The following is a 16,889-nucleotide window of genomic DNA, read 5'->3' as shown; positions in this document are numbered from 1 at the left end:
CAGCTACATCAGCGCCCTGTGAGTATATCTTTTTATAAGCAGGACAAAAATGAACGGAGAAAGAAACCAAACCATTTCATGTGAAATAGGTCAAATTTTATTTATAAATCATAATACTGCTTGATTTTTTTTTTCCTCATTTGGTACACTTATTGTCATACCGATTGTAAATCACGACTACAGATTATGTTACAGTTCATGTTTATTTTCAATAAAAGTATGGAAACATAAAAAGAATCAAAATTATATTTAAAATGTTCCCACTAAAAAAATTTAGTATTTCCTTGCAATATTTTTCAAGTTTTGCAGCAGACAAAATGTAAAACTATTAAATCTCAAAACTACTTGGGACTTAACATAAACTTATTACTCTTCTCTGATGAAGAAATTGAAGAAATGTATGATGAAATAAAAGAAATTATTCAGATAGTGAAGGGTGACGAAAATTTAATAGTCATGGGTGACTGGAATTCGGTAGTAGGAAAAGGGAGAGAAGGAAACGTAGTAGGTGAATATGGATTGGGGCTAAGAAATGAAAGAGGAAGCTGCCTGGTAGAATTTTGCACAGAGCACAACTTAATCATAGCTAACACTTGGTTTAAGAATCATGAAAGAAGGTTGTATTCATGGAAGAACCCTGGAGATACTAAAAGGTATCAGATAGATTATATAATGGTAAGACAGAGATTTAGGAACCAGGTTTTAAATTGTAAGACATTTCCAGAGGCAGATGTGGACTCTGACCACAATCTATTGGTTATGACATGTAGATTAAAACTGAAGAAACTGCAAAAAGGTGAGAATTTAAGGAGATGGGGCCTGGATAAACTGACTAAACCAGAGTTTGTACAGAGTTTCAGGGAGAGCATAAGGGAACAATTGACAGGAATGGGGGAAAGAAATACAGTAGAAGAAGACTGGGTAGCTTTGAGGGATGAAGTGGTGAAGGCAGCAGAGGATCAAGTAGGTAAAAAGACGAGGGCTAGTAGAAATCCTTGGGTAACAGAAGAAATACTGAATTTAATTGATGAAAGGAGAAAATATAAAAATGCAGTAAATGAAGCAGGCAAAAAGGAATACAAACGTCTCAAAAATGAGATCAACAGGAAGTGAAAATGGCTAAGCAGGGATGGCTAGAGGACAAATGTAAGGATGTAGAGGCTTATCTCACTAGGTTTAAGATAGATACTGCCTACAGGAAAATTAAAGAGAGCTCAGATGGAAACCCAGTTCTAAGCAAAGAAGGGAAATATTTTGACTAAAGTTCAGTCTTGATCATGTCATGTATGTTTTAATGATACGGGTAACCGGTTTCGGTTCTTTCTACAAAACCATCATCAGACCCATGGCTCCCTTAGGATGGTAGGCGGAGCTCTCCTCGCTGCTACGCAGTTGACTGCGTAGCAGCGAGGAGAGCTCCGCCTACCATCCTAAGGGAGCCATGGGTCTGATGATGGTTTTGTAGAAAGAACCGAAACAGGTTACCTGTATCATTAAAACATACATGAAATGATCAAGACTGAACTTTAGTCAAAATATAACAATTAATTGATCACTGCTTTCCAAAAATGTTTACCAAAATTGTAAAGAAGGGAAAGCAGAAAGGTGGAAGGAGTATACAGAGGGTCTATACAAGGGCGATGTACTTGAGGACAATATTATGGAAATGGAAGAGGGTGTAGATGAAGATAAAATGGGAGATACGATACTGCGTGAAGAGTTTGACAGAGCACTGAAAGACCTGAGTCAAAACAAGGCCCCTGGAGTAGACAACAATCCATTGGAACTACTGACGGCCTTGGGAGAGCCAGTCCTGACAAAACTCTACCATCTGGTGAGCAAGATGTATGAAACAGGCAAAATAGCCTCAGACTTCAAGAAGAATATAATAATTCCAATCCCAAAGAAAGCAGGTGTTGACAGATGTGAAAATTACCGAACAATCAGTTTAATAAGCCACAGCTGCAAAATACTAACACGAATTCTTTACAGACGAATGGAAAAACTAGTAGAAGCCGATCTCGGGGAAGATCAGTTTGGATTCCGTAGAAATACTGGAACACATGCGGCAACACTGACCTTACGACTTATCTTAGAAAATAGATTAAGGAAAGGCACATCTACGTTTCTAGCATTTGTAGACTTAGAGAAAGCTTTTGACAATGTTGACTGGGATACTCTCTTTCAAATTCTAAAGGTGGCAGCAGTAAAATATAGGGAGCGAAAGGCTATTTACAATTTGTACAGAAACCAGATAGCAGTTATAAGAGTCGAGGGACATGAAAGGGAAGCAGTTGTTGGGAAGGGAGTAAGACAGGGTTGTAGCCTCTCCCTGATGTTATTCAATCTGTATATTGAGCAAGCAGTAAAGGAAACAAAAGAAAAAATTGGAGTAGGTATTAAAATCCATGGAGAAGAAATAAAAACTTTGAGGTTCGCCGATGACATTGTAATTCTGTCAGAGACAGCAAAGGACTTGAAAGAGCAGTTGAATGAAATGGATAGCATCTTGAAAGGAGGATATAAGATGAACATCAACAAAAGCAGAACGAGGATAATGGAATGTAGTCGAATTAAGTCGGGTGATGCTGAGGGAATTAGATTAGGAAATGAGGCACTTCAAGTAGTAAAGGAGTTTTGCTATTTGGGGAGCAAAATAACTGATGATGGTCGAAGTAGAGAGGATATAAAATGTAGACTGGCAATGGCAAGGAAAGCGTTTCTGAAGAAGAGAAATTTTTTAACATCGAGTATAGATTTAAGTGTCAGGAAGTCATTTCTGAAAGTATTTGTATGGAGTGTAGCCATGTATGGAAGTGAAACATGGACGATAAATAGTTTGGACAAGAAGAGAATAGAAGCTTCCGAAATGTGGTGCTACAGAAGAATGCTGAAGATTAGATGGGTAGATCACATAACTAATGAGGAAGTATTGAATAGGATTGGGGAGAAGAGCAGTTTGTGGCACAACTTGACCAGAAGAGGGGATCAGTTGGTAGGACATGTTCTGTGGCATCAAGGGATCACCAATTTAGTATTGGAGGGCAGCGTGGAGGGTAAAAATCATAGAGGGAGACCAAGAGATGAATACACTAAGCAGATTAAGAAGGATGTAGGTTGCAGTAGGTACTGGGAGATGAAGCAGCTTGCACAGGGTAGAGTAACATGGAGAGCTGCATCAAACCAGTCTCAGGACTGAAGACCACAACAACAACAACATTACTCTTCTTTGTGCATTCTTTCAAAATAGTACCAAATCAGATAAAAATACAGGTATAGTGACCAAAATGAAAAAGGAAAGTGCCTTCATTTTATTTATTTTTGTGAGTGAATGGTGAGAGGTGAGTCATGAAAAAGAGGTAATTCCTTCCAGTGAGTGAGAGAGTCTAATGCAATCTATGAAGAGAACAGTTTTGCCCATCTCTAATATGAATGCCTAGAAGTTTCAATGGCTAGAAATTTCACTTATGGCAACTTATCCTTTGTGAGCCCATTAATAAAAGGAGGCCATTTAAAATTGTTTGAACTGTAGTAAGTTAAAATGCTGATGTAAAAGAATTTCAGTGTACCTGTGAAACATAAAATTTACTCAGCCATACAATTATTTCTCTCATTTTCAAAAAATCAACTATGTATGCACTAAAAAAAAAAAAAAAGGAGTCTCCAGATGTTTTTATGATCTGTAACCTTGCTTGTTATACCTTTTCTTCATATGACAGGATTAATTATTATGATGCTCATACAAATTTGATAAACAAATTAGTGAAACATGATATTGTACTAATTCGATGTATATGTTGTTTTCTGGTCATTATGTGTTGTTTTATTATGAACAAATTGTTATATTAAATTTTCAGGGCCAACATCCTTGCATTGACACACCGTTCACTCTAGGACATGAATTTAGTGGGACAGTAGTTGATGTAGGAAAAGCAGTACACCATGTGAAAGCTGGAGACAGAGTTGCAGTGGACCCCAACAGGTATGCAGACATTGACCTTGCTTTATGACAGATGAAAACTCCAAGAACTTACTTCTGGCATTATATAGGCTATGCAAAATATCATAATGTTTGTATAGACTGCAACCTTGCCAAAGACTTTGAAAATTTTACATTCACATTACTTCGCTATTCCATTCATGAAGTAAATATTGTAGGTCTAATGGCAATAAATAAACTCAACCTCATTAAGGATGTTCACATTAAAACTGATGTCAGTAACCATGAGATGGTTTCAACAACAGTGATTATCAAAGTAGGAAGGGGAAATCAAAACAAGTACTCTTGAAAGTTTTACATGATCAGTGGACTGGATAAAGAAGTAACAGTGTCATATCTGATTGGAGAACTCAAAACCTTTGGCTCTGAGGATGAACATTTAGAGGAACTGTGTCCCAAGTTTAGTAAAATAACTGACCAGACTCGAGAAAGATGTGTGCCTAGTGAAGTAGTACATGATGGGAGGCACACTCTGTGGTAACAGGTAACTCTAAAAGAATCACAGGGCTATTTAGAGAGAAGCTAAAGGAAGATTGTTTGGCTTTCAAAAGGTAAATGCACAAATCCTTCAATGATAACTACAGCACAATTTTATCGAAGGAATTTTCACAAAACCCAATGAAACTGTGGTCTTATGTGAAGGATGTCAGTGGAACCCAAGTTAGTATACGATCACTCATGGATAGCACAGGGACTTAGTTAGGTTTAAGTAGTTCTCAGTTCTAGGGGACTGATGACCTAAGATGTTGAGTCCCATAGTGCTCAGAGCCATTTGAACCATTTGAACAGGATAGCAAAGCAAAAGCATAAATCATGAAATGTGCTTTCAGTAGTTCCTTTACAATGAGAAAACCAGAAATAAGTACAACAAAAAAGATTGCCAGAAAGTGAGCCTTCATTGGAAATAGACAACATTCATATACACATTCATGCAAACGTAACTCATATCACATGACCACAGTCTCTAGTTACTGAAGCCAGACAGCAAGCAGCAATGCACAATGGGAGAAGCAACCAAGGGTGTGGGAGCATTGGTGGGGTAGAGGCGTGTGTAGTGATGCAATAGGAGCAGCAAAGTGGCTGGATGGGTAAGGACAATGGCTAACAAAAGTTGAAGCTAGGAGGGTTACTGAAACATTGGATATATTGCAAGGAGAGTTTCCAACTGTGCAGTTCAGAAAAGCTGGTAAAAGCTGGTGTCAGTGTGGAGGATCCAGATGCAGTCACTGAAATGGTAGGGCGTATGGATCAGGTCTTGTATCTAGGTCTATTACAGGGATATGAGCCTTGAGGCAAGGGGTTGTGTAGGGATGGATAAGGATATTCTGTAGGTTCAAAGGCAGTGGTGGTGGAGGGGGCGGGGGGAGGGGAGGGGAGAGGATAGTGGGTAGGATATTCCTTACTTCAGGACATGGTGAGAGCCAGTAAAAACGCTGACAGAGAATGTATCCAGTTGGTCCAGTCCTGGATGGTACTGAGTCATGAGGGGAATGTTCCTCTGTGGCCGGCCAGTGAGACTTAGGGAGGTGGTGGGTGTCTGGAGGTATAAGGCATGGGAGGGTAATTACGGTCTGTGAAGGCACAGCAAGACCCATGGCACATTTCATGAGGGGCACTTTTTATGTCCAACACAGGACACACATGCTCAACTAAATTGACTAATTGTTTGTTCATCATTTTTGATTATTTGAACAAACAACTTTAATCTACTCATAGAGTCTTCCAGATTAAACACCAAGTAAACAAACACTTCTTTCATAATTCCTAAATGGCATAAAAGGCTGTTCTTGCTATTGCCAAGAATGAAGTCACTTGCTACACACTATAGTGTAAACAAAAGTTGAGTTCTGGATTGTTATTAGTCCACTGGTTTTGAATGCTAAGTTCTTTTATGTGTGTGAGTTATGTCAATTTAAATTTCCTCACTAAAAACCCTGAAATTAAGCCCTAGTCCAGTCCTGCCTAGCTGACGGGGTCTGGTCCCCTATAAAATGACGTCTTGGTCAGAAGAGTGGTGGTGAATGGTGGACTGGATGACAACAGCTGTAGTGGTAGCTGCAGTTCCAAGCAGGTGATGTCACTGCTTTCTACTGCTTCAGCAAGAACTTGCTTCACAGAGGATTACTTCATTTTGATTGGCTGTAGAGCTGGGCCGCAGAAGCAGAACACCGTACCGATCTGTGCACACCAATTCCAGCTGAGCGTGATGATTGAGGTGTTGTGGCGAATGCCAGTCACCCTTGTAGGTAATGATGTAGCCATCCTTGAGGTGAAGATCAACATCGAGGAAGGTGGCTTGTTGGGTTGTTTACGACCAGGGAAAGCAAATGGGGAGAAAGTATGGAGGTTCTGGAGGAATGTGGATAGGGTGTCCTCGCCCTCAATCCAGATCATGAAGATGTCATCAATGAATCTGAATCAAGTGTGGGGTTTGGGATTCTGCGTGTTTAGGAAGTATTTCTGTAGATGGCCCATAAACAGGTTGGCATAGGATGGTGCTATGCAGGTGCCCATATCTGTACTATTGATATCTTTGTAGGTAACACCCTAAAAGGAGAAATGATTGTGGGTGAGGATACAGTTGGTCGTAGTGACTAGGAAGGTGGTTTTAAGTTTGGAATCCATTGGTTTGGGAAAAGTAGTGTTCTATAGCGATAAAGCTGTGAACATTAGAGATGTTAGTGTAAGGGAGGTGGCATCAATTTTAGTGAGCAAGGCACCACGTGGTAAAGGACAGGAACTGCGGATGATCAGTGGAGGAAATGGTTGGTATCTTTAACAAAAGAAAGTAAGTTGCAGGTAACAGGCTGAAGGTTTTGGTGTATGAGACCAGAGATTCTCTCAGTGGGGGCACAGAAACCAGCCACAATGGGGCAACCTGAGTGGCTGGGTTTATGGACTCCAGGAAGCATGTAGAAGGTAGGAATGCGGGGAGTGGTAGGGCTGAGGAGAGAGATGGACTCTGGGGAGATGTTCTGGGATGAGACTAAGGATTTGAGGAGAGACTGGAGATCCTGCTGGGTTTCGGGAATGAGACTTCCTCATTTCAGGGTAGTCAAAAACCTGGCAGAGAATGTGATTCAGTTGCTCCAGTCCTAGCTGATACTCACTCATGAGGGGAATGTTCCTCTGTGGCTGGGTTTGCAGGTGGATGAATCTCACAACTGGCAGAGTCCTCCTGCCAGAAATCCTTGCAGTCCAGAACAACAGTGGTGGAGTGTTTGTTAACAGATAGAATTATAAGGTCAGCATCAGTTTTTAGGTGTTGATTGCAGATCATTCCTCAGAAGTAAGATTAGTTTGCATGTTGAGTTATTTGGGGAATGATGGTGAGGCAAGGTTGGAGTTTCAGAAATTCTGGAAAGCTAACAGGGAGTGATTTGGGGGCAGTGGGGGTGGATTGCAGTTGGATGGAGGTGTGAACTGAGTCAGGTAGGGTTCAACATTGGTCTTTGGTTGTGTTGATTGGTAGGGTTTGTGGTAAAAAGCGTTTCCACTGTAGGGACTGTAAGAAGGAGAGAAGGTCTTTAACAAGTCCTGCATGATTGCACTTGGGAGTGAGGCAAAAGGTGAGGCCTTTGGAAAGGACTGATACTTTTGTGGGTCTAAAGTTTTTGGGGAAAGGTAAAGGTTCACAACTGTGTTTTGTGTCTGTTTAGGTTCTGGATTCTGTATGGTGCTGGGAAGAAGCTTTTGCAGGTGGGCTAAATGTAGTAGGTCTGCAAGACAGGGTTTGTCAGCTATTGGGGGATGTGGGGAAGATTTGCAGGTGGTTGTAAAGGTGGTGGATAATGGTAGTCCAAGACACGAGTAATAAGTGAACAGGCTGCAGAGATTTTTTGAGGTGGCATTGTACTTGTTGCTCTAGTTCCTGGAAAGCAAGAATTTCAATGTGTGATCTGGGATCCAGGAATATGGGTTTGCATAGCAGGAGAATTTTGCAAATGGACAGGAGGTATTGCAAGGAAGTTCAGGGCTCACTGATATGATTTTGTGGAACTAAATTGGTGAAAGTTAAGGTTTGGTGGAATCTGAACAGATGGAGGTCGTTGTGGAATGAAGAGTGGCAGCTGGATGGTAATGACATTTGTGAGGATTCCATGAGCCAAGCAACAATGCAGGAACAGTATGTGGGACTGGATTCTGGCTAGGTATAATGAAACTTTATTGTATTGACACAGATGGAAGGAGCAAGGATCCATGGTGGTAAATAAAATACATAAATGTATGTATTTTTATGCACACAAACTAACCATACATCTAAAGAAAGAACTGCAATCCACCACCTATAAACTGATGCTGACCGTATAATCCTATGTGCTGACAGAGGCTCCACCACTGTTGCTTTGAACTGCAGAGATTACCCGGCTGAAGGACTCAGCGAGCTGTAAGATTCATCCACCTACAAACCCTGCCACAGTGTCTCATTCCTGAAATCCAGCAGGATCTTCAGTCTCTCCTCAAATCCTTAGGCCCATCCCAGAACATCTCCCCAGAGTCCATCTCTCTCCTCACCATTATCATTCCCTGCACTCCTACCTTCTACATGCTTCCTGAAGTCCATAAACCCAATCACCCAGGATGCCTCTTGTGGCTGGTTTCTGCATCCCCACTGAGAGAATCTCTGCTCTTGTAGACCAACACTTTCAGCCTATTACCCACAACCTACCCTCTTATGTTAAAGATACCAACCACTTCCTTCACCGACCCTCCACAGTTTTTGTCCTTTACCACCTGGTGCATTGCTCACAGCTATTGGTGCCACCTCCCTTACACAAACATCCATAATGCCCATGGCTTTACCACTATAGAACACTACCTTCCCTAAACCAATGGATTCCGAACTTACAACCTCCTTCCTAGTCACTACAACCAACTGTATCCTCACCCACAACCATTTCTGCTTTGAAGGTATTACCTACAAACATATTTGGGGTAGAGTTATGGACATCTGCATGGCAGCACCCTATACCAATCTATTTATAGGTCATCTAGAGGAATCCTTCCTAAACACCCAGAATCCCAAACCCCTCAATTGGTTCAGATTCATTGATGACATCTTCATAATCTGGATTGAGGATGAGGACATCCTACCCACATTCCTCTGGAACCTCCACACCTTCTCCCCCATTTGCTTCACCTGGTCCTACTCAATCTAACAAGCCACCTTCCTCGATGTTGACATCCACCTCAAAGATGCCTAAATCAGTACCTCCATTCATAAGAAATGTACCAACCACCAGCAATACCTCCACTTCAACAGCTGCCACCTATTCCATATCAAGAAATCCCTTCCATATAGCCTAGTAACCTATGGCAGTCGCATCTGTAGTGATGAGTGGTCCCTCTCGAAATATACTCACTGAGGCTGTCACAGACCGAAATTACCCTCCCAAACTTGTGTAAACACAGATCTCCCATGCCTTATCTCTCCTATCACCCACCACCTCCCAAAGTCTCACTGTCATGCCACAGAGGAACAATCCTCTTTTGACTTGTATCACATAGGACTGTAGTAGCTGAAATCACATTCTCTGCCAGGGTTTTGACTACCTCTCGCCATTCCACCATGCCCTGAATTGAGGAATATCCTTCCCACTATCCTTCCTCCCCCCAAACCTATGCAATGTCCTTGTCCATCCCTACAGAACCCCTTGCCTCATGGCTCGTATCCCTGTAATAGACATAGATACAAGACTTGTCCCATACATCCTCCCACCACTACCTACTCCAATCCAGTCACAAGCATCAAAGGTGAGGCTACTTGTGAAACCAGTTATGTGATCTATAAGCTGTAATCACTGTGCTTCATTTTATGTGTGCATGTCAGCCAACAAGTAGTCTGTCTGCATGAATAAAAACCAACAAACTGTGGCCAAGAAACAGTTGGACCAACCCATTGCTGAGCATGCTACCCAACATGACATTCTTCATTTCAGTGACTGCTTCACAGCCTGTGCCATCTGCATCCTTCCCACCAACACCAGCTTTTCTGAACTGCGCAAGTTGGAGCTCTCCCTGCAATATATCCTATGTTCCCATATCTCTTGTCCTCAGCCTTTGTTAGTGATTTTCCTTACCCATCTAGCCATTTCCCTGTTTCCATTGCAAAACTACACTGCCCTCTATCCCACCAATGAACCCGCAGTGTTTTTACATCTTTCCTTTTCTGGTAAGCCCCCTCCCTCTCCTCCTGACCTCCGTCCAACTTCCTGGCTGCACCTAGCTGCCCTACCCTCTCTCCACCTCATCCCTGTATGCTCCCACAAGCAGCACATTACCACCCCCACCCCTACCCTGCTCTCCCTCTCCCTCTCCCTCTCCCTTCCTACTCTAGCCCACTCCTTCCCCCATAATGCTGTTGCTTCATCTTAATGTACCATAGGTACCTCAAACAAAAATATTGAAGTAAGCACAGGTTACACCCATCAATGAAAAAGATAGATGAGGAGATCCCTGAAACTATCATACAATATCTTTGACATCTTTTGCAGACATATAAAACATATTCTGAGCTCAAGCATAATAACGTATCTTAAAGAGAATGATCTGCTCCATGCCAATGAGCATGAATTCTGAAAATATCAGTCATGTGAAACTGAGCTCAGCTCTGAAACCCATGGATTGAGACAGTCAGGTAGATGCAATATTTTGTGACTTCCAAAAAGCATTTGATTTGGTACCAGACCAACAGCTATGAAAGAATGATTGTGTGAAGTCTCAAATGAAATTTGCAGGTAGGAAAGAGTGTGTCTTGGATGAAGAACCCTTGCCAGATGTAGAGGTAGCTTCAGGCATGCTCCAGGGAAGTGTGTTAGGACCCTGCTATTCATGACCTTGGACACAATATTATAACCTCAGACTTCCTGCAGATTATGCAGTTATCTATAATAAAGTGCTGTTTGTAAAATGCTGCACAAATATTCAGTCAGATCGTAATAAAATTTCAAGGTGGTGCAAACATCGGCAACTTGGTTCAAGTGTCCATAAATTTAAATTTTTTTTACATCACCACCTGGATCATGAGGAAGGCATACTCCTCTCACCCCTCTCTCTCTTGGAGATGCATAATTATATAGCATTCTGATGGCACTGGAGAGGATTCAAAGATATCACCGTACAAGGTTTCTTGTCTGTCATGACTCGCTTAGTGCACTACAAGCACTTCACCAAATGTATCCAGTAAACCAGCTGATTCAGCTCATATGTCTGCAGCAACAGTGAGTCATAACTGAAAGCAGTCAAGTCACACAAATACTTGGTTTAACAGTTTTCTGGGATATTGAATTGAGTGATCATATAGGCTCAATTATAGGTAAAGCAAGTAGTAAAACTTCAGTTCAGCAATAGAATACTGGGAAAATGTAGTCAGTCTACAAAGAAGATTGGTTGCAAAACACCTGTGGGAAACATCCTAGACTATTGCCTCAAGAGTATTGCTCTTAGCTTTCCAACCATGTGCAGTCATTTATGAAACATGGTATTTTGAAAGCGTACTTGACCATCATCTTTAGGTGATACATGTAAAATGAGCATCTTTGCTACAATGTGCCTCCTTTATGCTCTTATCACTCCTCACCCTTTTCTCACTACTTGGCTGCTTGCCAAGTCAGCTGGAGCAGTGGGGGGGTACAGTCATTTAATGCTGGGTGTGAAGTGCTGCAGTCCCTCAGTGCTTCTGCCAACCCCGTTACATGCAGAAGTTGCTCTTGGCCAATGTTGTGGCTTCAGATGGCTGAGTGCTATGCCTCACACTTAACTGAGAATGGAGCCACTATCTCTACAGATCAGGCCAGCCCCCAGGGGTTCAGCATTTGGTTCCTGGGTATGGGCTTGGCAACCCCTGCTTCCTGAACTGGGCCTGGTAAGTGCAACCAGTCCTCTGTTACCGTAAGCTCTGCACTGCAGTGGTCACTGAAGTAAGCTCTGGGCATGCTTCAGTGACCACTGCAGTGCAGCGGTGGAATGTTGTGTGTTTCAGAGAATGGGGGCCTTGACTTCACCACCTGGATCATGAGGAAGGCATACTCCTCTCACCCCTCTCTCTCTTGGAGATGCATAATTATATAGCATTCTGATGGCACTGGAGAGGATTCAAAGATATCACCGTACAAGGTTTCTTGTCTGTCATGACTCGCTTAGTGCACTACAAGCACTTCACCAAATGTATCCAGTAAACCAGCTGATTCAGCTCGTTCATGACTCCTTACAGTGGCTCCAACATTGTGGCAAGGAGGTGATCTTTTGCTGTGTACCTGGCAACATCGGGATACAGAATAATGATGTGGCTGATAAAGCTGCCGGTGAAGCACGTCAGGGTGGTGCTGTCCATCAATATCCCAACCCGTTGCATGCCGTCATCTCATTTTCTGGCAGATGCATCATGCATCAGTGGGAGACTGAATGGTTGCAAATGACAGAAAACAAATTGCAGTCACTCAAATCGACCACACAGGCATGATGGACTTCACGTCAGTCTCACTGCTGGAAGGAGGTTCTGCTTACCAAATTGGGCATCAGCCCTAGCCCTAGCCCTGTTTGTTTATATTCCATGGTGTGCCTTGTAGCAGTGCAATGGTTTGCAACTGCAGATTTTGTGGTTTGGTTGAGATAGGTGTGTCTCCTGTGCTTATGGCACCTTTCTTCATCTGCCCATACAGTCTGCCCAATGTATGTTTTACTACAGTTACATGCAGCATGGTAGACACTAGGCTTATGGTGTCTTAAGTCATCTTTTGCCATATCTAATAATGCATGCATTTTCAGAGGTAGACAGAAAAGGCATTTAATGTGATACCAAGTGAAAATTCTGCCCAATTTGTTCAGTACTTTGCTGGTGTATGGAAAATATACCATTGTCTTATCCTCTTCATAATGTTCTACTTGTTGCACAACTTCACTTGGCTGGAACCTGTAAGCAACACAATTAGCTAATTTGCTGGGAAAGTTTAAGATAACACAAAGTAAATTTTAGTAATTTTATGTAATACTAGAGTAATGACACACATAGTTCTCAATAAGGATACTTCTGCTGTTTATAATGGAATAGAGAAAGATAGGTTGTGACACAGACAGTTTAGTGAAAGATTATTGTAGGCCAAGTTAGTTTACAAAAGAATGAAAGTAGGATAGGTCATGAGTCGTGCATGGGAAGTTGTCGGTAGAGTGCTTGCCCATGGAAGCCAAAGGTTCTGACACCGAGTCTCAGTCTGGCACACAATTTTAATCTGCCAGGAAGTTTCAGATAATGGAGATGCAATGAAAACAAGATCAAACAGATGACATAATAATTATAATACATATGCAGGTGTATGAAAGGCCGTTCCTCTTAAACTTAGTTCATTAGTGAAAAACAAATATAATATAGGTCAGGTAAAATATGTTTGAATGTGCTCTTCAGAGTATATTTGTAGAATATTACTTTACATGTAGATGTGACATGAATGTTCCTTATTTGTAGCTCAAGTTTCTTTTATGTTTTGGTAATTCAATAATTAATTTTTTATTGTGCTTTTCAGAGTGCTTTCTTCCTTATTAACAGTTTTTTGTTAGTTTTCTGCCCTAGTAAACTGTTTGGTTTTTGTTTCTGATTTTTAACTGTGAATCATTATGTTACATATGTACTCTCATTGTAATAACTTGGTAGAAACTAATTCAAATTAATTTTCTCAGATAGCTGATATTTCTACAAATTAAAATTAGAGGAAATAATATGCTATATATATGATTTTCATGCAATCCCACTTACAATAAATAAGAGCATTTTATTTTTATTTTGCCTCCTTAAGATATTAGTAACTCTGTTATCCTCCTTATTCTACTTCATTTTTGTCTGTTTCTTCTTATTCTCTTCATTCTTACCTTTAGTGTTATCATTGGCATATAATGCTCCATGAGTGTATTGCGAACAATACAGGTTTGACAGGAAAGGGACAGGGTGGATCAACTATTATCCCGTCGAGTGAATTATCTAGTATCTATCTGTAGGAATTGAGGGGAGCCATGGATAACAAATACCAGTTTTATATTATTTGTGAAAAGTTTTACTAGATATTGGTGTTAATAATTTTATTTTTATGAGCAATAGTCATGGAGGATTGATTATCAACTAAAATTTTAAAAAAAGGAGTTACATAATTTTTTGTTTTCAGGTACCTGTTTTCATTGAAATCCCTATTTGCAGTAATGAAGCACACTGCCATAGAAGCCATAACAAAATGGTGGAGCTTATCTCCAATTTATCAGTTAACTGTGTCATTTCATTTTGGCTCCTGCTGTGGCATGTTATACTGTGCTGTAGGGATTTCAGTGTGTACAGGATCACTAGCATGTATCTGCAAACAAAGAAAGCATTTATTATTTTTTTCCAAGGTGATAATTAACACTCTATGACTATATATCGTACTACTGGTTAACCAAATTTAAACAACCAGTTTGATTTTATCTTTAAACTTAAACTCCTGCTCACATTTTGGAGTAATTTTTGTAATAATCCTCATTTGTAAAATGAATGTACAATGTAGTTAATAGGACAGTCCCCAGAGAGGCATGTGTGATGTTAAATGTCAGCAATAAGAAGATAATAATGGAAAGATATCAACACCTTTGTAATCATAATTAATATTTAGGATTATAATCTCATTCTTTTTCATTTATAATTCCAGAGGCTGTGGTGCTTGTCAGTTCTGTTCTGTTGGAGACTATACTCACTGTGTACTTCCAAAGAAATATTCAGGAGTGGGATGCTTTCGTGATGGTGGTTGGGCAAATTACTGTGTGATACCTGCTGTACAAGTTCATAAATTAACTGATGACATAAGTCTACAGCAAGGTAAATTTTGGTACTTCATTTCGTGAACATTCTATTCGACTATTCTTTGAAATGCCTCACTTTAGTAAAAGATTTTTCTTTGTATGATTTTCCAACTTGACAGTTAAAGTACAAATTTAATCAATAATATATTACAGAAAATGCAGTTGGCTCTTAATATAAAATATCTAACAAAATAAAAATAACTTCAGCAATAGTAAAATTAAAACTGACACTGAATGCATTTCTTCTTTCTCTCCATATTCACTGTTTGTCAAAACATTGTATCCATTTCTTCGTCTCTTTTTCATGCTTTTTTTTGTTACTGCTTCTCGGTACATGAATATGTAGGCTACATTATAAATTTATTTTGACTTTACGTATGAGGGCAAGGTGAATATCTCTTAACCTTCTAGTGAACAACTATTTCTTAGTACAATAGCATACTTGTTTTTCACTGTCAATCCTTTTCATTTCAAGCAATTTGTCTAACATTTTACCAGTGAAAATATTCCATTCCTGAAGAGAGTCTGAAAAATCCATAAAGTATTCACTAAGGTTGCCATACCTTCTACACTGATGTCTGAAAGTTTTCCAGTGACAGATTTATTTAAATATGGGAACAAATGGAAGTTAGATGGTTTCAAGTCTAGTAAATAGGTTGGTGTTCCAACAACTGGTGCTTCATTGACCATTTGTTTCATTGACCTAATAAAAGACAATTTTCTTTTATCATTTGCACTGTAGATAAGTCATAGCTAGTTTGTCCTTCTGGACGTGCAGAGGCCATGCACAGTAAACAATAATTTCTTTTTTTTACAATTTGCAAGGTAATATATAGAAAAAATACAATTTTGTATGCCAGAAAACACTGAACATAACCTTTCTGGCAAATTAAATCGACTACATCTTTTTCTGAATAGGCCACCAACTTTCAGCCACTGCTTTGACTGTTGTTTTGTTTATGGCATGAAGTTGAGGTACTATGTCTTGTTCAAAGTAAAAAGTTAAAAACATAAAATCAACTGTATTCTCTTTGAAATAGTCAGACAATTACATAGAAATTCATTTTTGAGTTTGCCTTTGGTCAGCATTCAACAAATGTGGTACCACTGTTTGTGATGGCGCAGTTACTTTAATCCATTCCTGCACCTACCTGTGAACTTGTTGCAGCAGATCGCCAGTAGGAACAGAAACTTACCATACTGCAACTCGCACCAGGCTGCATACAACTTAACTAATTCATGAATCAGGGAAAGGTCTTAATTTTGAATGAAAGATGGAAATACTGGCAAAACATCGGTATGTTCTGAAGCTTGATAATTTGTACATTTACTGCCAAGCCCGTGTTAATCTTAATACAGTCATGCACAAACCCTTCCATTCACATCAGCAAGTTTATGGTAATGTATTTCTCAAAATCTGAACAGCTACTGAGCACGGATTATTCTTAAATGAAAATGCTTACCATACTATTAAGTTTATTGGTGTCTAATGCCCTCAAGTTTTTAGTCTCAATATGCCATACGGAATAACTGTCTTTTCTCATACACAAAATTACTTAAAAAATTTGTGCTTCCTAAAAAAAACACACAGAAATAAATATGCTTTCACTTTAAAACACTTTTGAAACATGTAATACAACTAAAACCAGCAAATTATAATTTCCTCCAGAGCTCATATTACACATAACTGTACCATTGAAAGGCTGGGCTACGCCCATTTCACTCTATATCTCCAAGAGAAAAGACACACGAAGAATACTCCATTCTGATTGGTCAGTCTTCTTTAAGGCCAATCGAGAAACATTATTCTCCCAAGTTCGTCCATGCTTTTCATGACTAACCAGTCAACAAATAACACACTTTCGAACTATACTTTTCCTGAAATAAAATTTAACATTCTTATATTTTGTTTATACTTTACATTACTAACTATTTTCATTTGCACTCAAATTAGCTTTCCTTTTACCATAAACTTACTTAACATATTATTATACAAAATTCCCCATCATCTGCATTCACACTGTCTCAAAACTTTCTCACACTAGTTCGTATAGCGTTCATCAGTAGAACAACA

At 39.9% G+C, this 16,889-nt stretch overlaps 1 protein-coding gene across 1 annotated transcript in view; it reads left to right on the top strand.

The window, feature by feature from the left end:
• Nucleotides 1–16,889, top strand: part of LOC124776626 (D-arabinitol dehydrogenase 1-like) — a 67,298-nt gene that overhangs the window by 13,671 nt on the left and 36,738 nt on the right. The window contains exons 2-3 of the mRNA XM_047251714.1: nt 3,858–3,982; nt 14,665–14,831. Of these exons, the coding sequence (XP_047107670.1) occupies nt 3,858–3,982; nt 14,665–14,831 (292 nt within the window). The remainder of the gene's footprint in view (nt 1–3,857; nt 3,983–14,664; nt 14,832–16,889) is intronic.

This window comes from Schistocerca piceifrons, chromosome 2 (genome assembly GCF_021461385.2).
Source record: "Schistocerca piceifrons isolate TAMUIC-IGC-003096 chromosome 2, iqSchPice1.1, whole genome shotgun sequence".
Lineage (NCBI taxonomy): Eukaryota > Metazoa > Arthropoda > Insecta > Orthoptera > Acrididae > Schistocerca > Schistocerca piceifrons.
The sequence above is the reverse complement of the archived record's forward strand: the minus strand, read 5'-3'. Positions and strand labels throughout refer to the sequence as shown.